At 41.2% G+C, this 25,291-nt stretch overlaps 1 protein-coding gene across 1 annotated transcript in view; it reads left to right on the top strand.

The window, feature by feature from the left end:
• The window catches only part of NRK (Nik related kinase), a 1,057,838-nt gene that overhangs the window by 566,048 nt on the left and 466,499 nt on the right, over positions 1–25,291 (top strand). Inside the window, exons 9-10 of the mRNA XM_085608036.1 lie at positions 7,299–7,377; positions 7,514–7,689. Coding sequence (XP_085464162.1) covers positions 7,299–7,377; positions 7,514–7,689 — 255 coding nt within the window. The remainder of the gene's footprint in view (positions 1–7,298; positions 7,378–7,513; positions 7,690–25,291) is intronic.

Below are 25,291 nucleotides of genomic sequence, written 5' to 3'. Positions count from 1 at the left end.
TAAAGATGGCGTCAACACCAATTCTCCTACTACCAGATCTCTGACCATTAATGTTTTCATTAGAAATGGCAGGGAGTTTAGTGTAATAATATTGTGATACACTGATCTTCGCTTATATAATAAATGTTACAAGCATATTGCCCAATGTAGAGGATTAACATGCAGATCTTGGTGCTTTCCGACATCAAATTCTAGATGTCTGAGAACTGCGAGCGTGAACATTTTAAACTTGCCTGAGGCGTACGCCAGGGCTGTGTTTTACCACTCTTTCTATTTTCTTTGCATATAAATGATTAAGAAGAACAACTGCTTGATCTTAATGTTGATTGTCCACAAGTAGGCAATCAAAGTGTCCCAGCATTGATGTACACCAATGATGCAATTCTAATTGCCAGGATGGCAATTGGTCTATAGTCATTGCTTAATTAATTTTGCACATTTATGGCCAGTCTGGATCTCGTGGTCAACCAGGAAAAATATAACATAGCGTTTTTTGGATCCCGAAAGAAGGAAGGTATTGACCTCAGGATGAACAATCATAAAGGTTGCACTGTCCCCACATTCTACTTTCTTGGGATACCATTTGATAAAAAATTTGGACTATCAGGGCTGCCGCTCTTGCAAAAACAAGAGAGGTGGTTGTTAGTTTTGCTTTCAGATTAGGAAGTACGCTTACCACTATATACAAAGCAAAATGTTGTACAAATACCAGTAAAGGGGCGGTTGTTTGGGGATTTAGTGACTAAATTGGGTTGGAGAGGATCAAGAACAGTTTTATCAAGAGGTTATTGGCTGTGCCAAAGTCCACCGGCTCATATATCTGTCACTCTGAAACTGGGTTAGGGTTTACTAGCGACACTATCAAGATGCAGCCACTTCTATGGTTTAAGATCTGGACAAAGAGCCAAACCTCTTTATTTGGGAGGTTCTTACTGACTGCCTAAAGTTGGATCACTGCTTGAAAAACCCTTGATTTTGGTACATTTATAATACTTGTATCAGCCTGAACTTGACAGATCTTTACGAGACCCCAAGAACATTTGAGGATAGTTTCCTGAGTACATTGAACACACAGTTTTTAGCTAAATGCAATGAAAGAGATTGCGGACAGAAGTCAGCAAATTTTGGCATATCCTGAAATCTGAACTAGCAACGTCATTGAGCCTTATTTAACCTGGATCAGTAATTTACATCATAGGTTCCTGCTAGCACGGTTAAGATTGAATAATGTCCATTTCTTAGTGGCCAATCCTTAGCAGGATACCTAAATTGCTAATTTACCTCCATGTCCTTGTCATGGTTGCTCTGCACAATGCACTTTGCATTTGATGTTTTTCTGTAAATTTTGCTCGTCATTGAGGAAGCTGTTTTACCTCTTTTAAAACAAGCAAACATTAGATACTGTAGGTCTGCTTTGGCATTTCTGCAGTCAATGGTGAGGATCTTTTTTCTTAACTGCAACTTATTTTCAACATGCTATATGAAAGAGGACATCAGTGATGTGATTTAAAAAATCTCTTTTATTCATGTATTTTATACTGCAATGTATTTTAGATGTTTTATGCTATTGGTTTTATGATTCTTTTATGGCCATATGTTGATTGAAAAAAGATCGTCAACAACTACTAGATGTCTGAGTAATTACTGGAAACATTCCCCCGCTTAATTTCTTCATGCTTTATCTGCTTAGAGTGACCCTGGGGAAAATTGTGTGCTTTTACCAAATGCCTATTAATTCAAACACACCAATATTTTGTGCCTATTAAAAAAGATACAAATGTGATCACACAGACGCCATGCAAAAGTAAATCTTTCAAGAATATTCTACAGTAGAGGGCAAAAAGGAAAAAGTAATGTGTACCAATGTGGAGAAGCAAGGATTTCAATCATACACTGTACCAATGGATTTTTTGGACTAATATGTTGCTGAGATATCTTTGTCTGCACTTTGCTGAAATTCTATGTATTGGAAGAAATGTAGTTCTGGTATGGAATTTGTGATGCAGTCTGTGATGTAATGCAGGATATAAGCAGCAGAGCATACCATGTAGGTCTTAACGCCCCTCAACAATAGTAATTTGATGTATAAGTATGCTCAGAAATGCATGTACATATGCATGTGTGTGTGCATGTGTGTATGTATAACCACTGTGTAGTTATAGTTAGGTCAGTGTTTCCATAGGAAAAGTGTTTTTTGTTTTGCTAATAACTTTGATGAATCTTCACAGAACTTTCCTAAAAAGAAAGTTTGTCCACCTCAGCTACTTCTTGGAAAGTGGAAATTGGCTTGCTGCAGACCACAGAAAAAAGTTGTGGCTGCTATTACAGGGCACAGGGACTCAGTCTACATGTCCTGATAATGTAAAGAAAAAAACAATAAAATAGCTCATATGGTGGTATGGTAGGGTCATCATGAACCTCTAGTACTTCTGGGGGCTGGGGACCTAAAAAAGGACCCTCCCATTGGGCTACAATTAAAAGCAAATTGTGCCGTGGGTAATTCTATGGGACCCAATTCTCCCTCTGGTGAGGTACTGCAACACCCCTGCATTAACCACCGCTCAAGTTTCATTCCCTTGAAAGCTTTAAAAATGCATATATAAAAACATTAAATGTTGCTTCAATGTCTGCGAAGTGACTCTGTGGGAGGGTTGGCTGCCTACAGTGAGTTCTGCGAAACACCTGTAGTCAACCTCCTGCTGCACACGACCAAAGGCCGCACACTGAGCCGCACATATTGGCTGCCTGAAATGAAGTTAGCAGACCCCGTCGGAGTTGGAAGCAGGATCTGTGGCCAACCCCGCTACACACAGCCGTTGACCATGAGCACTGGGGGTTGGTCATCTGTGAGGGGTTGGCTGAAGTTGGCTGAATATGATTAAAAAAGTCAAAAATTCACTCAAAACAAGGTTAAATTGACGTTATAGTTAGGTATGGTATTATGATCTTAGCTGACATTAAAAAAAACTACAAATTGACTGGAAAAAATATAAATGTTAAAGGGATGTTATAAATAGGTGTTGAGATGAAAATGAGATAATAACTAATATTTAAGTAACAAAAAAATCACGGAAATTCACATATATAGTCACTGAAAAAAAAAACGTCGAAATTCAGCTGTTATAGTTAGAGTTATTTCAAGTTAACTATAACTTGTGTCATAAGGTAACTTAAACTCGTGCCCCTACCATGCACAGTTTTCTCATCAAGATTTTATTGTAAATGTTGCAGTGGTAATATCAATGAGGCCATAGAAGATGTCGTAAATGATATATTATGTGGGATAATTAGCTGTGCTTGGCGAGGGCATGAGTTAAAGTTCCCCTAGGGCATGAGTTATAGCTACTTGAAATAACAGCTGAATTTCCAAATTCAGAACCTAACTATAACATCCCTATAACCTTTGTTTTTTTCAGTAAATGCATAAGGTTTTGTAAATACTAATTCCTAACTAGAACGTTCCTGTAACATTTGTTTTTTTTGTGAATTTCTATGGCTTTTGTAAATCAGCGGGAGTTGGCCACAGGACCAGGCCTGTGGCGAGACCCTTCTTCCAAACCCCCACAGGCTGCCAACCCCACATTGCGTACGGCTAGCTGCAGGGCCTGGAGCATGCAACCAATCCAGCATGCATCCAGTCCCACGCTACGCTTATATATATTTCAATCATTCTACATATATATATATGGTTGCCATGACGTTGTTTGACAAATCTTCACATATATGTATATGTGTATGTAGGATGGATCGATAGATAGATAGATAGATAGATAGATAGATAGATAGATAGATAGATAGATAGATAGATAGATAGATAGATAGATAGATAGATAGATAGATAGATAGATAGATAGATAGATAGATAGATAGATAGATAGATAGATGCAATTACCAGGTATATCCAGTTTTATCAAGATCTGTTCTGCCCTTCTTAATCAGAGATGAATTGGACTGGCCAGTAGGGAGAAAAGGCAGGAATCTTAGAGTGAGAAGCGGAAAAAGCTGTCTGGCAGACATCTATTTTTAAACAAAAATATAGACATTACACTGCTTGTACGTTTCATTTTTTTCCAAAAGGAAATTGAATGAAAACAACATTGTTAAAGTAACAATAAGGTTACAAAAGTGCAGACCGAGCTGCAGTGCTAGAAGAAAAGCGTGATGTGGTAGTTAAGGTTCAATTTTGATACTTGACATCTGTGAGATGTGTTTCAAACCGAAGTGCAATGAAACAAAGTTTGGCAAGGTGACATTAAGGTTACGATTCTCTGTACCACTGTAAATGTATAATTTTCCAGGGTTTAGCAAATCAGTTGGTTTGCGAAATAATATAAAGGGATAGGAGTACAAGTCTGTTAGAGACTCCCAGGAGAAAAAAGGGAAACCTCTCTAACAGGTTAAAGTCTTTCACCCTGGAAACTTAGCATCTAATCCTATTTTAAGCCTAGTGCTTTAAACAAGCATTGACAAAGAGAGTTGGCCTGGCTTTTATATGTGAATAGTAGTCAGAGCGCTTTACAATAGAACTAGTTACATAACATAAGGAGTTCAGAGTACATGAATTGCATAAAAGATACGAAACACATAAACTCTGAACTCACATAAGAATGGTAGTAAGTACATATGTCTTCTACAGATACTAGTGGTTAGTGTTACAAATATACAAGTTGCAAATTCACTCAAGATTACATTTTAAGGAAAGTTAAAGCGATTAGGGTTGGACAGTTATATATATTACATATTTACAGAGCATGATCTTAACCCCATTGCTGGGGTTCTTGCATTGCTCATTCAGCCACGCCATCAGGGTGCAGGCGCACTCACAGGCGATAGATTGGTAGAGTGTGGCTGGACATGCGGTTTAGAATGTTCTTTTATTTCCAGTGGCATAGCAAGGGGGGGAGGGGCAGTCCGCGGGGTGTGCAGGACTCGCCAGCACCCACTCCCCTCCGCTCTTACCGGTGGCCAGGTACGGCAAAAGCAGATACCGCCATGGGTGGCAAAAGGTCTAGCTACGCCACTGTTTGTTTCCCTTTTTGTATGAATGTTAGGTGAAAGATCTGTCTATATGTATTTTTGTGAATGGATGCAGGATCCATTAGAGTGTTAGTTACGCGATGTGCTGATGCTGCGGTGCACCGTCTTGAACCACATCCGATGGTTGTCCATTATATTGGCAGGCGGACTGGTGGTACGCCAGAATATGCACTTCTGCTCAAGAACTCACAAAATATTCCAAGCTTTACTCTTAAAATGGCAGGTAGAAACACATGCTCTCACACACATAGAGATGTGCACATTTACACTTATCGAAAAGAAGGCATTGATACATGCATCAATATAGCCAGTATACAAAAACATGTTTTTAGGCACCTATGCAGATATGAGCACAATTTAACACATGTAGACATTTATATTCAGATAACATTCCGGCCTATGTACTCACACACATACAGATATGCATTTTCACAGACAAGCAGTAACTCCACATGGCCAAATATGCTCCCTGTCATATGCACATTCATCAACACACAGAAACATATTAGGCACTCACATGCACCCTCATACATTCCTAGATACAAGCTAACACAACAAAGCCATGAACTTTCATACCCATGTGGACTCACAAAGGCACACACACCTATGCACACTCACAATCACGTTCATCTTAGCTCACACACACATATAGATGGACACAGATGTGCACAGAGGCACATACCAATGCTCTAATGAAGACATACCTATGCATTGGCACAGAAGGGAGTACTATGGGTTGAATTATAAAGGTTTATGTATTCCTTCATAAGAAGTAGACACTGTTATGTAGTTGTTTATTGTAAGTCAACATTTTAATACAGTTTTTGAAGTTCGGTTCCATACACAATATATCTTTGATTATGTTAGCCCATAATGCAATAAAGGTGTGATTACTATTGACATTTTGCTCTTTTAGTAATGTGATGATAACAGAAATGAAACAAAGATTTTTAGCATTACAAGTTAAGCACATATGATAAACAACCAAATGTTTATATAGAAAATCAGCTGAATACTGAATAGTAAATGAAATATACCTACCAAACTAAAGAACGTGTGAGGCAAATATTTAATAGCCACATTATGTGTGTTTCTCACTACTTCACTGGTCAGTAAGAAGTCATTTTAGGACAGCAGGACTCATGTAGTTTTCATGAGCCTTTTGGTTCCATCCACAATAAATCTGACTGTCCAGTTTATATTTATTGCTACTGGGATGATGGATTTATATTGAATGTGGTCTCAGGTATCCCCTCCAGAGAGTTAGGGAGTCTTGGGATTACAACTTTCCATTGCAGACCAAGGACCTTATTTACAAGGCCATTGTGTCGCTGGTGCGTCACTTTTATTGATGCACCGGCTGTGCTGTGTGCCTGCCCATATTTACAAGACCACGTAAAGTCACCCTGCGTGACTTTTCATGGCCTTGTAAAATAAGGGCCCCTTTCACACATTACTCTGAGTTCATGTGTGTTGTTGTTGGTGTTCCCATGCAACATCCATGGAACCTGACACATTCCCAGATTTACAAAGTTTTGTAAATCTGGGAATGCAGCAGAATCATTCCTTCCCTTCCTGCAGAAAAACAATCATGCCCGCAAAGCTGGCACCCTTGCAACAGGGTACCTGCGCTGGCACATGGCAGCCAATTGTGCGCCAGCATAGGGGAAAGCAAACTAATGTATCATATTGTTCTTATTATGGTGCATCCATGTCCGTTTAAAATGATGCTGTTCGGCGCAGCAAAATAGCTTACGGCACTGCACAATTTTTTGTAAGTGAGGCGCACAGTAGCTAGAGTCCCGTACAGAAGGGAATACATGTAATCTCACTCTTGATATATCTAGTTTGTCCCTATAACTTCTAGGATCATGGGAAAAGCCTTACACCTAATTGAACTATCTTTTTAAGGCTACTGTCATTTTTAGTCACTGCAGTGTGTAATGGGCTCCTGGCACAGTATTTCTGTACGGGGCGCCAACCAAACTGTTTAAGGTTAACTTCATTTCTATTCAGTTTATCTGTTTCACCCATAACTTTTTGATTCTATTTAGCTACCAACTATATGACTATATCAGTTAAATACAAGTTTTCTTTTCCCCTTGGAATCTATTAGAAATTAGAAAGAGGGTAGCAGCCAAACAGAATCTAAGGGCTGGTGGTGGCTATAGAGACGTTGGGGTGTATTTGGGCATTTACGTTGCAAGTGGAATTTACTAGCCATCGATTGCGCTAATAATGTGCTTTCTCTTTTTTCTCAGCCTTGTGTGACATGCATCCCATGAGAGCCCTTTTCCTCATTCCCCGAAATCCACCACCCAAACTGAAATCAAGAAAATGGTAAAAAAAGAATTTGCCTTGACAAATATTGTCTCCTCATACCTTCTAGTTGCAAACGTATTTCTCTTTATCTGTTTGCTTTTTTGTTCTGTAAGCCTTGCGCATTAATATGCTTTTATTTATGTGCTTTCCTCAGGTCAAAGAGGTTTGTCAATTTTGTGGAAAGCTGTCTGGTTAAGAATTATATGCATCGTCCGCCGACGGAAACCCTGCTGAAGCACTCCTTCATTCGAGACCTCCAGAGCGAGAGACAAGTGCGGATCATGCTGAAGGACCACCTCGACAGGACGAGGAAAAAGAAAGGAGAAAAGGGTAATGCTTATATTCGAGAATTGACTGTGTGGCGAGTTGAAGTGGGAATCAATGAGCGCTTATTGTGTCTGATCACCTACAAAAGAATCAATTTGGTGCGATCAGAATGTGGTCAAAGATGGCCACTGTTTTAGGAGATGTTCTTTATCCACCACCTTTATACACCATAGCCCTGGAAAGGTTGGCTTCAGTAGATCCCTTCAATGGATTGCAGTGTCTACTGATAAGAGTAAATGTGGTTAGTTTGCACAATTTTCAATTTTATATACAAAGTCCACCGGTTCCATATGAATTGGGTGCTCCGAGTGTAGCAAGTACATTCTGAAACTTTCATGAATGTCCCAACATCTACTGCCAAGCGGGAGTAAATCAAATGTGTACTGCGTTTCATTTGCCACTCTTGTGATACTCCTTGGCTATATCGTTATTCCCAGGCCCATATGAAATTTGCGGCGTGTGTAGTGTATATTGAGTGCATTACCACAAAGGCACAAACTTGTGCATGCTATTTGCTGTTTTTTTAGGTCTTGCTGAGCCAAAGGCTCGAAGAGACATTTTGTATGTGGGATTTTCAAAGTGCTACCCACAGTCTTTTGGCTGGCCTAAACCTTGAGTGTACGATCACATGCACGTGCACAGCTGCTCCCACTGCCCCCTCCCTTCTCTATAGCTTTCTTTCACTTTAGCCGCTTTGACCCTTGCATTCCCCCCTCCCTTCTCACCCAGCCCTTTGATGCTCTGCTCGATTACTTTCACTTTCGCCGCTTTGATGTTTGATTTTTATTGCCTTTGTTTATGTGACGGAGATCCATTGCATTTGGCAGAACATTTCTGGGGCCGTATTGCATGAAATACACCAGGTGGCGCTAACGTGTTTTACAGAGCACCATACAGCATTTTGTTCTGCGTTAAAAAAAGACGCTTTAGGAGCGGAAAGGAGCTATCCCTTTCACTTGTATTAAAATGTATTTTTAAAGGTGTCTCAAAGGATCCTGAACATAGTTTATACTAGCATGCTCCAATACTGTCCGTATTTCACTCCTGATTGCACTGGCCTTCCAGGTCCTAAGACTCAGACTCATGATTTTACTGTTATTTCAAAACCAATCTAACATTTGTTTTGTTTTAGGTATTACCTTAGTAAAGCATACCTATGTGATCTTACTCTCCTTGGTCAGTGTTTTATTATGGATGACAAGATGTTTTCTCATTAGGACTCGCACCATAAGCCTCTTTAATTCCAAACATCTGGAAACGCATTCGTCTCTGTAACTATATAGTAATGGCTTTCAGTTACAGCTGGCGGAAATTATGCTACACACCTATTTATTGCCTTCACCAAACGATTCTGCTTTCACTTGTGTGACCATAACTTGCCAAAATATTTTACTGATGCTTTCGGCAGTCTCCACTTCTGTCTGATCACTCCTCAAATGACACCTTCCTTAATCCCACCCACAAGCAAGGTAAGCCACTCAATGTTATGCTAATTTCAAACACGTTATCCAAATCAGTTCGCCTCCTTGTAGATCGCACTCTCATGTACCCATCTGCTGTAGAAAACAGGACCCCACTGCTCTCACTGCTTTCCACGTGATCTTCATAAAGACCTCACTTCAGTCTTGCACTACAGCTTATACAACTGTTTCATTATCCACGTTGTACCAAAGAGAGGCCTCAGACATGAATTACACTTGAAATAAGAGCGCATAACAGTTAATGAGGGCAGCAGTACATAAATGGCGAAAGCACATATTCACTGCTAACTTCTTGGTTAATAAGCAAGCCCTTCATACACTGCATAATGATCTAGGAGGTGTCAAATCTATCTATTTCCAGGACCTCATTACCTCACCATCCACAAGCGCTCTGTGCAAACCTTCAGCTCTTTACTCTCTCCATCATCTTCAATTATCAGTATTCTATTGTTCATCCTTACCTGCTCATGACTTCAACCTGCTACATCTGCTCCAAGATTAACACTATAATTAGTCCACAGTGCTCAAGTCCTCACTCGCCTCAACCCTGCGCAGTTACATTATTACGATTTAACACAACATCCTCCTAACAAACGTTTCCTCTTATGAAAGTAGCTAATCCACCCTGTGCCCCCCCCTGTAACCATTTCGTCCTCCCTTCATCAAATCTTTGCCTCTTTCATCCAACAGTTTCCCCTTCGTTTCCCTTCGCACTGACTGCCTGTCCTGTAACCGACTACTCAACCCTCTCCTGTGTTCGGGACCCTTCATTCCACTATCCTATCCTCTCCTCTGTTCTTGTCTATGCTCATACTCATAGATCGTTCTGCCTCTCCTTTGATATTGCTGGTCACCCCACACTTTTCTCAATGAGCGCACGGGGCATTAGCTGGGTACCAGCCCTTATGCTCCTCAAAAAGCAGCAGCAATCGTTGCAGTTTCACCAAGGTGAGTTTAGTAAAAGTTTATTTTACTACTTTCGATAACACATTTGTTCTTAAACGACATCCATATCTTAAATCACACATTTTATGATTTTGACATTTGGAATTTCATGTCATACCCTTCACTTGTGCCCATTCCCGACTTCTTATACCCTTGTTATCTAGCAGTGCTTTCAACACCACAGGCCATCAAATTCTGGACGGAACGGCCCTAAACGGTTTCGCCCATACCTCTATAATCACACTCAAATGCTAACAAGCATTGGCATAGCCAATAGGTCTCGCCTTTGGGACCGTTTAAGTGTTTAGTTATCAAGCACAATATCCTTGGTGCAGTAACATTAACTGTTGCATGGCTAAACACTTATAAGGTCCCAAAGGCGAGACCTATTGGCTATGCCATTGCTTGTTTTTTTTGTGATTCATGCTCTTTTATGCACAGGTCCTTTACATTTCTTTTTCTGGTCCATTTGCTTTTTGTATACCCCAGATGTATTTTCATTATTGTTGCGTATGTTTTTTGGTTCCTTTACTAAATTATGAAATGTAATAATGAAAAGTGATTCTTCAAAAAAACATGGATTTACCGAAAATTTGCCTAAGCCTCCTCTCCGTGTTCTACACACTAATTGATCTCTATTTCTGCCCTGTTAATATAACCTGTATTCAGCACTTCCCTTGTTACGCTGTTCTTAAGAACAATAAACAAATGTATAGAACAAAAGATAAAATAAATACAAATATAACAATAAAAAAATACAAATTCATTCTTTTTATTAAGCACTGGAGAAAATCTAATGTACTCCTAAAGCCCAAGAAACACAAACTTGCAGAAATCCATACATCACATGTTTCCCCCTGCAATTTGCATAGACTTTTACATTCTTTTGAGATCTTTGAATCCCGAGGTGTATCTGAGGGAAATATACACAAAGCATAGATTTCTACAAGGATTTCTAGTTCCCAACACTTGCACCAGTAAATCGTCCACAGTACAGTAATTCAAATTTGCTTAAGTATGCATCTATTGCTTCATCTTTTGCCCTTTTCTCCATCATTCCCAAACACCCTGTGTGTGTTGTGGGGAAATGTATCATCCCAGATGCATATTTACTTCAAACATTAATAGAACTAATAATTGGTGAACAGGATGGAAACAAAACTTATAAGAATAATTGTGAATAATTGCAAAATGAAACACTGCGTGGCGTTTCAAAATATTCCCAGTGGTCATATCCATTCAGGAAGTCCCCTTGCCCTAGCTAGACTTCAAAGTGCCAAAAGGTCTACCTGTGTGATAGATTTTCTGCTTTAACAAGTGGATTCAGTGTTTTAAAAATTCCACAAATCCTGCTCCTGTAGATTTGAATGTAAAGATTTGGTAGTCGACAGTTACAGTTACTCTGACGCATTTGGGTTGGATGATCCCAGAGCAATCAGAGGATACTAGACCCCAACTGTAAAACAAGCATTTGCAATGCAATAGGTCTCGCATTTGCGAGAGTTTAAGCTATTGGCATTTTAAATGCCAATGCCTTTTATTTATGTTTTAAAAACCTACACGTAAATAAAAGGCATTGTCACTTACAATGCCAACAGCTCAAACTCTCGCAAATGCGAGACCTTCAGTGGGCATCGACAGACAGGGAGAGAGCATCGGTAGTTAGAACTTGGAAACACCTCATTTAAATATTGACTGTAATGCAGGCCCCAAGTACCCAGTTACACTACGGATTTATATACAGAGCTAGGGCGCCGCTTTCAAGCATACTAATTTATTACAAACTATGCACTTATTTTTATTCTTTTTGTAACACACCTTTATGATTTTAATCAAACAAGAATAAACATTAATGTTAAACAAATGAAACATTATTAAAAGAACGAAGATAGGGTGGCGGAGGTCACCAAGATTTGGCAATTTGAGTTTAGGAAATGTGGAAAGGGGTGCATGAGGATTTCATAATCAGAAGGAGCCAGTGAGGTGAGTTTGTGGAGGAAGGTTTATTTCTAGAGACCTGACTCACAAAGATATCTGAGTGCAATGAATGACACCTAGGTGCGCTAGTAATGTCTTAAAAGGGGGCATTAGTTGTTGAAGACCGCCCAGCTTGCAAGTTTTTGAGCAATCACAAACAGTTTGAGGAGGGGTTTCACCATGAACACGTCATGCAGTTATTTCTGTCCGTTTTCTGGGTAGGAGTGGGTGCTTCAGATTGTATGGCGGTACAGACTGGACCTCTCCACTGGGAAAATGAGTGTCCCTGTCCAGAAATAAAAACATTCTACATTGCAAATGCAATTTAGCTTCACATTCTGCTCGCACAAACGCACGCCATGCATGTCAGTGTTCACAAATAAATATGCACCATACAGGAACTTTGTACCAGTCTCAGCCTCCCACTGCTACTACACAAATAGTTATCGAATTTGTGAAAGGCATGATGTAAGCACACATGAGTAAAATTGTGGTTTTCCTGTGGTACTTTTGTGAATTGGACCAAGGTACATTAAGCAAGATTCACAAAAGTGCAAAGATTGCATGTGAGCATGACACACCAGTTCACACAATATGTATACATATAGGGCTAGGGAAATGGACATAGGTCACTATTCATATTACACATATGTGCACACGTATGATCAGATACTCTACTCATTAGTCGCAGATCACAAAAAACATACCCGATACCCAAAGTTGTAATTTTGTAATTCATGTTTAAGTAACCCTGTGTTTTTGTGAAACAACACTGAGCACTCATATGTTGAATGTTGTAAACATAGTAATATACACAATATCGTTAGTTGTTCATTAGATATTCATCCCCTTGCACAAGATAAACTTGATACGTCCAATCTCTCTGACAGCAAACATGTCACTTCCGCAGGAGTCAACCAGTGTCAGCGCGCGGGTCCAATCGATGACTCCAGGCACTGGTCTGCAAACTTCTCTTGCTTTATAAGATTGAACTCAGCGGGCCATGACACTGCCAGCAACGGTATAAACGTGCTTCCAGTATGGGTTTACCAGTTATATGCTGGCTGGGGTCTGGGCTGCTCCTATCACTCCCAAAAAGGCTCCATAGACGAACAAGTGCAACAGTAGGAACCCACGGTCCACAAATTATAGAAAATAGGTTAATCTGTTCTCAATTGGTGCTGACCCCATAGGTGCTCTCAGGTACAACCGCTTTTACAGCACTTTAAACTGTTTTATGCCCAGCTTTAGAAAAAGCTGAGCGGCACACAAAGCCAGCTTTGTGTTTGCCCAACAAAGCATAAAAGAAGGGTGACAAAAAGGGGCGGGGCGGGGCTGGATTTGTGCAGACAAAGGAAGGGGAGGTAACCCTCCACAATGGAAATGCAGTTCAGTGGGCCTGAATTGATATGCTCATCCTTAAACCACCAGGGCCGGGAGATCACAGGGCCGAAAGTCCATCAAAGAGCGCTGCCCGCATTGATCCGCTGCTTAGCGGAAGGTTGCTGGGGGTCCGCAGTGCTGCAGGAGGCGTCTGCATCTGGGGATAAAAAATGGCTTCTCTCCACTTAAATCACGAGTCGCCAACTCTGAGAAAGTGGCCTTTCGGGGGAGCTGTGGTGAACAGCTAATCTGACCGATCCGAGTGCAGGTCACTGAAAGTGACACGGTGAGAAACGGGCACTAATTCTACGCCCACCTGCGCGTGCATCTCCAAGTGACCGCATTAGAATATGGCTAACGCCTCCGGGCAGGTCAAGGCGTACTACAGGTTACAGCTGGTAAACTTAAATCAAGAAAAACAAGCGTTGGCCGCGCACGAGCGGCTGGAGACGCAATATGTGGTGGGGGAGGGGGAGAAGCGGGAGTTGTGTGTGCGCGTGCGTCATCGTGATCGCGATCGCTCTGAAAGCAAAAGTGATCGCGATCGCGATGACGCACGAGTTTTCAAAGTGCTGCTGGCGGCCGGCTGCGCGCGTGCACGATCGCGTGAACGCAAGGGTTAGGCCAGCCAGCAGCACTTTGAAATTCCCACATACAAAATGTCTCTTCGAGCCAGCGCAAGCGCTGGGCTCAGCGAGACCTAAAAAGGGCTCTTTTTCCTGTGAATTCCTGGGGCCGCCATATTGTGTAGTCTTAAAATGGGAACCAAGTACCTCTTATATCACTTGACTTTCAGGGTAGGGAGGCAGAGAGGTTAAAGTCTTAATTAGGTGGGTATTGTGGCTAGAACCTAAGAAGACATCAAAGTAATAGACAAAACTCAATAAATCAATTTTCAGCTTGTGCTTTTTCTTTTGAAAAGTAAAACACTTTTTAGACACAACAAATATAATATTATGAACAAGATTTCTAATAGATACAAAATGGCATGTGGAAAACCAATGGAAACACCCTCTAAAGAGCCTCACAATCTACATGGGGTGTACATTACAAGAATTTCACAGTGGGCATCTAACCTCCTAAATGCAGACTTATACCGGTAGGTCTGAACCACCTTTAACAGTTTGTGTTCCACTAACCCATAAAATGACAGTAGTCTTAAAATCACAGTCTATTGGAAATATTGGGACATTCAATTAAAAGACAATAGACCTTTGTCATAAGGGTTTCACAATGCAATCAAGAATAAAATGTGGACACTTCAAAATCAATGACAATTTTAAGATGTTACAATAATTACAAACATATTTTTCTGTTTACTATTGAAAAAGCCATAACTATTGATTTCGGATCACTTAAAAAAATTACGATTGCAAAACAGTTTGCATGTGAAGAAAAGACCACTAAACCGCAAAGTCAATCCTGTGAACAACTTAAACGCAGGCTCAGCTTCTCCGGTGGTCACTAATGTTATACCACTGCAGACTTAAGGTGCTTTTTTTTAAGTAGGCGCAGCTTTAGTGGGATCTGCATGACTCCTGGCAGCTTGTCCCAGTGCACACTTTATCATTGTGGCTCCATTCCTGCCCTCCTGGGCTACCATAGACAAAAAATATACACATTTTGAGCCCCATGCCAAGGATTATAGTTTGCTCCTTTGGCCGTGGGCAATTTTCCTTTGATGAAGTTGCACTTACAAGTTTTTTCCCCCTTTACTTTGAACAATTTGATGATTCCCTTGGTTTTCCCACTGCTTTACAGGATGCCCCCTGCCTTCCTGGAGCATCCTGTGGCTTTACCCATTGAACCACGTGGCTGTCCCCAGACCACATGGCCCTGATGGGCTCCCATCCACACAGAACACAGCAATATACGCCAATAGAGGAAGACCGCTGCCTTCCACCCTTTTGCACTGATATCTCCTAGTGGGAGTGTGGGCACTGAGCATGGTGACCTAGACAACCTTTATAGTCTGCTCACAGGGATGTGAGAGAAAAGCTCTGGAGCTCCACAGACAGGGATGGCATTGCAGGAGCTCCCCACCTCGTGAAGCCAACTGGCCTCATGCCCCCATGGGTATTTAGAAGATCCTGGATCTTAGAATGTGATGATACATCAAAACTCCCGGTGCTGCCTTGCCTACCCCATCAAAGAACAACTGGTTTTATTTTCAATAACTCTAGACAGTTGATCAATTTCAATCGGTTTACATTCATGGGCTCCTCCTGACACGGGCTCTTGTGAGACCTCCTGTCTCCCAAAATGTTAGTGTTGGCTTCTGGTTGATTATTTTACAGACCATAATGCTATTGCCCTCTTTCTTTCAGCAGCATCTTGCAATTCAGCCTGGACCAGAACGTATATCTAGTACTGGTTGTACCCCACTATCTTCCAGGCACACCACTCTCCCTCCTTGCCCTGTCATAGGACCCTCAGGGCTTCAGACACTTGCAGTGTGCTTGCGTGTCCAGCAGCAGCTTGTAGTATCAACTCCTAGATTTCTTTTTAATAGGTGTTCTAGACCATCCTGTGAAAGTGTAAGCTCAATGCCAACTTACCAACTAGAGGCAGTAAACCTGGTGGACTGTAACTCATGACCCACTGGAGCACTACATGAGAAGGGTGCATTCTGGGCTACATTCTGTCCTGTGAGTGTGACAGGAATATTTATTGTTAATGGCTCCCACATATCTTTTCACCATGTATAGACATATTCAAGAATACACCAGTGACGGCCCATGTAGAGCGTTTTTTTCGTAACTTACCTGAAATCGGCCATTTGCCGCATTTTGCAACCCCCCACCCTGCCCCTCCTCTGCGCCACGTCACCGCCCCAGTAAAACGCCCTACACGGGCCGTCACTGGAATACACACTAGGCCTATACAATATGATTTAATTAAAAGCAACATCTTAGTGTAGTACAAATAATGTGATAAAGATAAACAAAATAGGGACAATTAAAGTGATTAGTATTCAACATATTAAACAGAGTTGCAATATTGTGATGGTGTTTCATAATGTCCTTGCAAGGAAAGATCAGAACCAGTCTCTGGTCTCCAAAGCCTCCCTTCTTGTCTCCAGCTAAGCTTTCTTGGCGTCAAACTGGCCTGAACGACTTTCTAAGTTGGTCTCTCACTCTCATATCTATGCAGAACAATAGACATGTTTGTTGTTTATTGAGAAGGTTGTCCTCTGTCTCTGCACTTACGTTTTGGCATAACCAGCAAGACAATATGTCCAGGATGGCTCCAAGATGCCCCATGTGGCCTTCCTAAAGGAGATTTAAAGCTGTGCTTGCCCAAAATATGTCTCCCAGAAAGCCTCAGTTTCCTCTCTGCCTTACCCTTGCCTGTACCCAGCTTAAATACACTTTTCTGATTGTTTTGAAAAGGACAGGCCTCACATTAAATGATGTGAAAAGCAAAAGCTAATATATTAATTTTCTGGCACCTTCACATAATTCTAAAATGCATTACAAATCATGTGAAAGCATTTATGAATGACTGATGTACTATCAAACTATAATAAAACAAATGTCATACAGTATACATATGCAAAGTATACTAAATCCAGCATGCATTTATAGATGACAAATTTGCACTTAAATAAATGAACATGTGAAATATATCAAATGCAATGGGGGTACTGAAGCAGAAAATGTTAAGATTACGTCACTGGGACACTCTCAACAGACCAGTGGACCAAACTCCAAAGGGTGCTCCTTTCATTTAGGATTCCCAGTAGATCCATCAACTACTGGTTCATAGAAGGATGCAATTAAGATAGTGCCACATGCTCTAGAGACAAAGTCAAACAAAAGTCATAGGACACAAATCCTAGAGTGGGTCCCATACCCTCCAAAGAGGGTTCCTATTGGTATGCAGGTCTGTGTTCCTCATTCTGCTTTTCACCTGCTCTTCCATATGCTAGGGTCTAAAGTAGAAGTGAAGAAGTTTGGAAAATGGGTGTCCCTAGCCAATTCACAGGTGCTACACCGTTCATTCATCACTAACTAGTCATCCAGGTGGCAGCCACTTGCTGTCCAATCCCCTGCACAGCATTCTGGGAAAAACAAAGACTGCAGCACGAAGGGAAATTTCAAAATACCTCTCCTCTGAACAAGCCTCCGCTACTCAGGTCTGGGTTCTTCCCACCAAGACTTCAAAGAATGCCTCCCCCTGTGGTGACTGGAATCACATGTCCACTTTTCAAGTTCAAGCCTTGTTCACTAGTGCCTTTACCCTGTCTAAAGCCATATTGTAGGTTGGATATTTTGCTCATTTATCCAGTCCTGGATTCTATTTAAGATGATTCTCCCTGTGACTTTCATCAGGGAGTCGAGCAGCGAAATTGGGCGGTAGTTGGAGAGATAATTCCTGTCGCCTTTTTTAAAAATCGGCACTACGACCGCCTCAGGCCAGGTAGGAATGAAGGCCGTGACATTCAGGGAATTTAGGGCATTGGTGAGCAAAGGGGCCCACAGGTCCGGCTGTGATTTAAATACGTCTATTGGTACGCAGTCCGGGCCGGGAGCCTTCCCAGAAGGGCTTTCCTTCAGTGCCACAAGTACCTCTTCGCATTCAAAAAAGATGTCCAGAGGAAAAAGACTAGAAGTATTTGACTCTGGCTGGGGATTGAGATGACTTTCCAATACACCCGCTGGTTCTTTGGGGTCTGATATATTATATAAGGTGCCAAAGTGTCTGACCCAGGTTTCGGCAGGTATGGCTAGATCAATCTTTGGGAGCTGGGTACACTGCAAGAAAGGGGCATTTACTGCCTTCCAGAAGGCTGTATTGTCCCCTTTGCTAGAAGCTTCCTGTAAAGCTAGCCAGGCCTCTGATTTCAACTGGTTTTTCCTAGCCAGGCGAACTGCGCGATAGTTTTGTCTAGCTTGCCGTATTTCTCTCTGGTTTCTTGGGTTAGATTGTAGGGCCGTTTTTAAAAGTTTCAAACCTTTAGTACAGGTCCTATTAAACCAGCCTTGGCTGCGTGGTGGGGCTTTGCTTGGAGCTCGTGCAAGTAGTCTTTTGATCTCCATCATAATTATAGAGAAAAAATGGCTAATTGCCTGGGGATTTTCTGTTGTTGACAGGCATGTCTGAATATGGGCATAGGTGTTTTTAACCAATGATTGGAGGAAAACTATGGGGACTACTTTGTCCCATTTTAAATGAAACCCATTTGTAGTAGCTAACTTGTGTGGCGGAGTATGGGAAGGATTCTTCCTTACGTTGGGAATGACAAATGGATTTAATTTTAAGGTCACCACAATAGGGTAATGATCACTGAGAGCGATATCAAGGGTCTCCCAGTTAAATATAATCCCTGAATACCTAGAGGATAGTAAGGTGTAATCAATTATGGAGTGGCAGCCTCTTCCATTATAAGTTGGTTTGAAACACTTCGGTGGGCTACACAACTCATTCGCATATGATAAATTAAAATGAGATGTTAGTCCATTTAATAATTCTCCTAATTTAGTATGCGAAAAATGGGTGAGTGTATCATCCCTGCCGGTATCCAGGCCACAAATGCCTTTGTTGCTCTGTGAACACAGGGGGCAATTAAAGTCCCCCACCCAGATAAGTAACATGTCTGTTTTGAGCTGATCCTCTATTTTTATTAAATCGGTCTTTAAACTATTGAGGACCGATTCATGGAGGGGGCTTGGAATGTTATTGTAAAAATTAACCAAGATGATATTTTTGAGAGCTCCACCTGTTAGGGCAATAATCTGATAATTTTCAGCCCAAGTAAAATGTACTTGTGTTAGCCCACATTCGACAGATATATATGTCGTAAGACCCCCTTATTTCTGCCGTGTAAGCTAGGAGAAGCTGGAGTATGTAAAGTCTTATACCCTAAAAGATGAAGTTTGTTAATGGTCCAAGTTTCCTGCAGGCAGATGATACTATGGCGAGATACAGTTTGGACCCATAAGGGATTAGTCAGTTTGGCAAGGAGACCTGCCACATTCCAGGACAATAAACTATCCCCCGGTATAAGCTTTTTTTTACAGGTGTTACCATTCTTAATGTCCTTCAGGATCTCATTAATTTCCTGCGATGGAGGGGGGGTTAATGAAAGCGAAATGTCGCTAAATGGATGTTGGATCGAAAGAATGTTGGCTATTGGACGACCAATTGATCTATCAATTTCAGGAATTAGAGGGAGGCAATCAGTGGCATAATTTAACTTCATCTCTGGCTTGCTAGGGGTCGTAGGGTTTGACTTCTGATTAACATAATCAGAGGCTAATATGGTTTGCAGAGGACTCATTTCATGGGGGTTGCCAGCCTCAGTCTCAAGGTTTGAAAGTCAGTCTAAATCATCCAGACCAGAAAGAGTGGCAAATCTGTTTGAAATAGGGAAATTTCAAAATACCTCTCCTCTGAACAAGCCTCCGCTACTCAGGTCTGGGTTCTTCCCACCAAGACTTCAAAGAATGCCTCCCCCTGTGGTGACTGGAATCAGATGTCCACTTGCTCTCCCTTTGTCTGATGTATGACATCCTGCCAGTACTTGTCAGGGAGCTGCAACTAACTCACTTATGCAGATTTCACCCCTGACTCCTTCCTCTGCCCACAGGATGCTAATCTCCAGGATGGGCCTGTTGCTCCAGAGGAAGATTTGAACTGCCACTTGGCCAGAGGAGCAATGAACTGGCGGGCGGGGTAGCTCAGAGCTTGGATTCTATTAAGTCTGGCTCATGACAATATCTTCAGCTTTATAAATTCATAAACAAATGCATATACAGTAAAACTGACCCTGGATACATAACGGTGTCAGAAATTGATTCAGAGAGGCATGTTAATGACTTTATTACCTTGTGCCAATCAAAAATTATATTATCAGCACACTTTAGCCAAAGTGTAAAAGCAAACCAATTGAATTTTTGAAGCCATAACCAATTTGATATGGATCTCATCTGCATCATTGGTATGTGTGTGTAGATGCCAGGCTGACTCAGACCCTGTTTGAAAGGCAGGCACTGACAGTTGGAATTGCAGCCGAAAACCATTTAAGTGATGCACGAAAGGTCACTGCACTAAATATGATGTATCACAGATTATATTAGGATATAGTTAAGAAAAAAAATAAGCATAACTACAGCAATGCAGTTTTGTAATAATAAAAGTCAAAGTCACTCCTTTATTTTCTTATCTTTATTTTTCTTTTTCTCATTTTGATGGACGTTATGTACGACTTCCGCCCTCTAATCATCTGTAGGCCGGGGACTGTTTCAAGGATGCCAAGTAATACCGTTGTATAATAAAGAAAGAAAAGAGAAATATGCATGTAAATGTGAGGCATAAATTCAACATATTTCACTAGTAACCAGATTTCATGAGGGCACAGCCCATTGGTGCTGGTCATGTGAGAACACTCAGAGCAACACTGCAAATGTGCTAGTGCTTGTGTAAAAATCCTGCAAAAGCCAAAAACGGATGTAGGAAAGACAGGATATTAGATAGTCTTGACAGCCTGCCATTGGTAGAGTGCATGATTTTTTATATTATTAGAAAAAGGTAAATGGCAAGAGGTGGGGAATAGGGTAAAATGTTTACGATTGATGAGTTAAAGGTTGATCATCTTGAAAATGAAATTCAAGAGAATGAAAAAGGCTTTTGCAGTCAAAAAAGGGTCATCGCAGTTAAAATAGCCTAATATGTTTAGACAATAACCTATTATGGTATATATAGCATTATATGGAAGTCTATCATAGTTCATAAATTGTGTCTAGGGAGTCAGGAATGGAAGCGATGGGCTTGTCACAACATAACAACAAAAAGGAACTTTCCTTCGATTGGAACAAACTACAATACACTCAAGAGTGGGTTACAGGGAACTGAAAATAAAATGACGAGAAAGTGATGCACTAGCACCTGGTCAAGTTATAACCACTCTTTTATTTTCTTCTGCTCTCAGTGTTCTCACATGACTGGCACCAGTTTCTGTACCCACTTGAAATCTGGCTAATAGTGAAAGCTAGCATAAACTATTTTAAATCTTTGCCTCGCATTTATATGTATATCTCCCTCTTTTTTCTTTATTATACAACTATACAACTTTGGAGGCTTGAAAAAGCCCCAGGTCTGTGTGCCGTTAGGGGCAAAGCACTGTTGGTTACTCATTGCATATAATGCCCATCGAAATGAGAAAAAGAAAGACAAGAAAATACAGGAGCGAATTTGACTTCAAATACTACAAAATTGTACTAAGGTACATATGCTTATATTTTTTCTTATCTTTATCTTGACATAATCCGATATAAATCATATTCACTGTACTGACAATTACTGCATTAGATGATTATAATCCTTGTAGATTTGGAACTGCTCACGTAGAGGAAATGTAACCACACAGCCACTTAATATACAATGTTTTTTAAGAGGTGTTGGCTCCCATGGATCATCTCTGTTTCTAGTAAAACTTGCAGAGCAAAAGTATTTTAGCAATAGCTTCTAGCGTGTGAGCCTCCATTAGGGAGACACAGACAGCTAAAGTCTAGAAATAAAAAAGTGTTTTTTTTACTGCTCAGAACCTGCTTCCCTACACATAGATTTGCAAAAGGTTTCAAGAAGTGGCCATCATTCCCATACACGCAGTGCCGTAGGCCTTTGGGATGCTAGCAAAATCAAGGGAGGGCATTACATCTATTTACTTAAGAAACTGGACTTGGTGCTATATATAGGTTTTGTTCTGCTTACACTATATCCTGGAAATGGTGGGCTTCCCCATTTCACACCTATATTATTATATCACTCTTTCTCGGTTTTGTGTGCACAATAAATAAAATAATAGGATAGTTACACATGTCACTGTTCCATCTTCATGTAGACAATAATAGCTCTGCTTTTATTTCATTTAAATTTTCTAATTTACTAGTGCATTGGTTCAAACTTAAGGTGGATGTCTCCTGCCTACATGCTGTGCTTTTACTTAATTAAGTTCCTGAACATAACACAAAATCTCCACCACCAGCCTACACCATGAGTAAAATCCCCTTGTGTCTCACTACCTTAAACCACAAATATGCCACCACTTGCGATGAGAGTTTTTAGAAAACTTTAATTTACCATATTATTATTTGAGTTTACAAACCGTCCCCTTCTTACCACGCCCATGTGGTTCTTCATTATTGTATGGACAATAAGAGGAGGTCGACCTGCATTTACAATGCTTACACCTGAAAAATGGAATATGATCATTTAAAATATACGAGGGCATGTATGCAAACGGGATACAATGTAGGTACCCTGTTGAATCTAAAATATTTGTGTTAACTTGAAAAAACATACATAGCTATGGTTTAAAGCATTGTGACAAAAAATTATTTCATCAGTCCCTAAATTAGGTTTTTAAATTTTAGATACCTCATCTTGTGCCTTCTTCATGAAATACAGAGAGAGGTGAGAGGGACAAAGACAGGGAGGGGGGCACTCCTCATATAGGTCCAGTAAGCAGGAGACTATACAGCTTCCAAGTGTTGCTTGGAGTAAGGGTTTGTCAGCTCCTTTTGGAAGTGTAGCAGGGATGGGCTGTGTGGATAGAAATTCACATAGTGCAGAACAGGCAAAGCCAATACAATACAAAAACAATACATGTACTTACTAAAAATTAAATTTTGCACTCATGATTCTGCAAATTTAACAAGTATTTACACTCATGAATAGGTACAAAATGACATTTTCAATGACCCATCAATACGATAGCAATATTTGCACTAAATGAAAGTAATAATTTGCACTTGTCGGGCAATGCAAAAGCGAGTCACAAATGAAATATTTCTCATTCGATGGCGCGGTGCATGACATTTGGTCCCTAGTTATAGAAAGTTGTTCCAAATTATTATTCACACAAAAGTGGAATTTCTCATAACCTTTTCTTCTCCATATGGGTTTACATTTACCTTGAGGTATATCAGATATTTTAGGGCAGATTTATGAGCCCCTTGCGCCACTTTTGCGTCACTTTTAACATGGGAAAAGTGACGCAAAAGTGGCGCAAGGGGCTCATAAATCTGCCCTTTTGTTTCTGGACGGGAAACGATATTGAGAACGTGGTGTCAACCATGCATGCCATTTCAACGCAGCGTTACTGTGTTTGCCTTTTCCATGCATATGCCTTTACCACACACATTCCTTTACAACGATTTGAGTTGCAAAGGCATATGCGTGAAAAAGGCAGTCAGCGGTCTAGCACTGCAGCGAGTGGGCAGGGGGTGGGAGGTGATGGAGACTTCCTGCGGACGACAATGGAAGCAACAGCGGCTTGGGGTTGGGATTTAGGGCTCACGGTTGGGGGGGGGGCAGGGTATGTTACAGGACCTGGTTTTAGGGCTCAGGGTGAGTGGTCGGGACAGTTTTTAGGGATGGGGTAGGGGTAGTTTTTAGGGTTGTTTGGCTGGGTTTTAGGGCTCAGGATGGTGGGGTCAGGGTAGTTTTTAGGACTGAGGCCAGTTTTAGGGCAGGGTGCTGGGGTGTTTTTAGGGCAGGGGTTGGGGTCGTTTTTAGGGCTGGGGCCGTGTTTTAGGGCTCAGAATGGGGGGTTGGGGTAGTTTTTAGGACTGAGGCCGGTTTTAGGGCAGGGTGCTGGGGTGTTTTTAGGGCCGGGGCAGGGTAGTTTTCAGGTCTGCGGTCGAGTATACTAATCATGCCTTTACACTGAAATTCATTTTAAAGGCATGCGTGGTTAAGGAATGCATGGTAAAGACGCAGTCGCAGTTACGACCGTGTTGTTAAGGCATTCGAAGTAACCGCATGCGTTGTCCCGATATTCAACCTAAACGGACAAATCTGGCTTGGAGCTGCATTCATTATTTTGCATTCATGCCAGCTTTTCACCTTTTGTAGCTCAGCAGAAGTTGTTTTCCAATGACTTTACAAATAAACCCCATGTGACATATAAAGAAATGCCTTCCTGAAGCCCGCTACAACTCGAAATGGTAATTTGTGCAATGAAAGGACTGGGAATAGAAGCAAAGAGAATGACAAATTAAAGGGTTCGACGTGTCTAACTTGAGAAGACGTTAATTATAATAATTACAAATAATCAGCAAGGTTATTTTGGAAAAAAAGTCATATTTATATTCATAGTGCCCCTGAAAGATCCGCGTTCATTGAAATTACCATGCATTGAATTCTCTGGCATGTTGACTGCGATGTTTTTATCTTGGGGAAGATGCATTCACATCCCTGTAAAGAAAAGGCATCTGACAAACAAACACTGGAAGCAAATTGCAAAATGTGGGGTTTTCTGTCGAAGTACTAACCATGTAAAAACGTAAGTAATGTGGTTGTCTAAAAACAAATGCTTACCAATAAATTGCATTTTACCAAGATTTAAAGGCTTTCATTCTCCTCTGAGACAGACACAGACACACGTAAACGCGCGCACACACACACACACACACACACACTAGAAGCACTCGCTTTTTAAAGGATTATGGGGCAGATTTATGTTCCCTGGCGCATCCCTGCAAATCAGCATGGATGCGCCAGGGAAGATGCGTCATGCAAGTTTGCCCTTGCGCCACCGCAGATGCGCCGCATTTACAATGCGGTGCATCGTGGCGCAAGGACAAGCAGATACGTGACGCATCTGCCGGCGTAAGGTTGGCGCAGTGCTGAAGTTGCATCGCAAGCGCGACGCAACTCCAGCACTGTTCCAACCTACCCTATCCCTAACATGGTGCGTCAAGCCTTACGCCTGCTTCAAGCAGGCGCAGGGTTTTGACGCATCAGCGTTGGGAAAGTGACTCAGTGAAATCTTATAGATTTCACTGAGTCACTTTTCAGGGGTGTTCCTGCGA

The sequence above is a fragment of the Triturus cristatus genome, chromosome 5_2 (genome assembly GCF_964204655.1).
Source record: "Triturus cristatus chromosome 5_2, aTriCri1.1, whole genome shotgun sequence".
Classification (NCBI taxonomy): Eukaryota; Metazoa; Chordata; class Amphibia; order Caudata; family Salamandridae; genus Triturus; species Triturus cristatus.
This window is presented reverse-complemented; position numbering and strand designations above follow the sequence as displayed.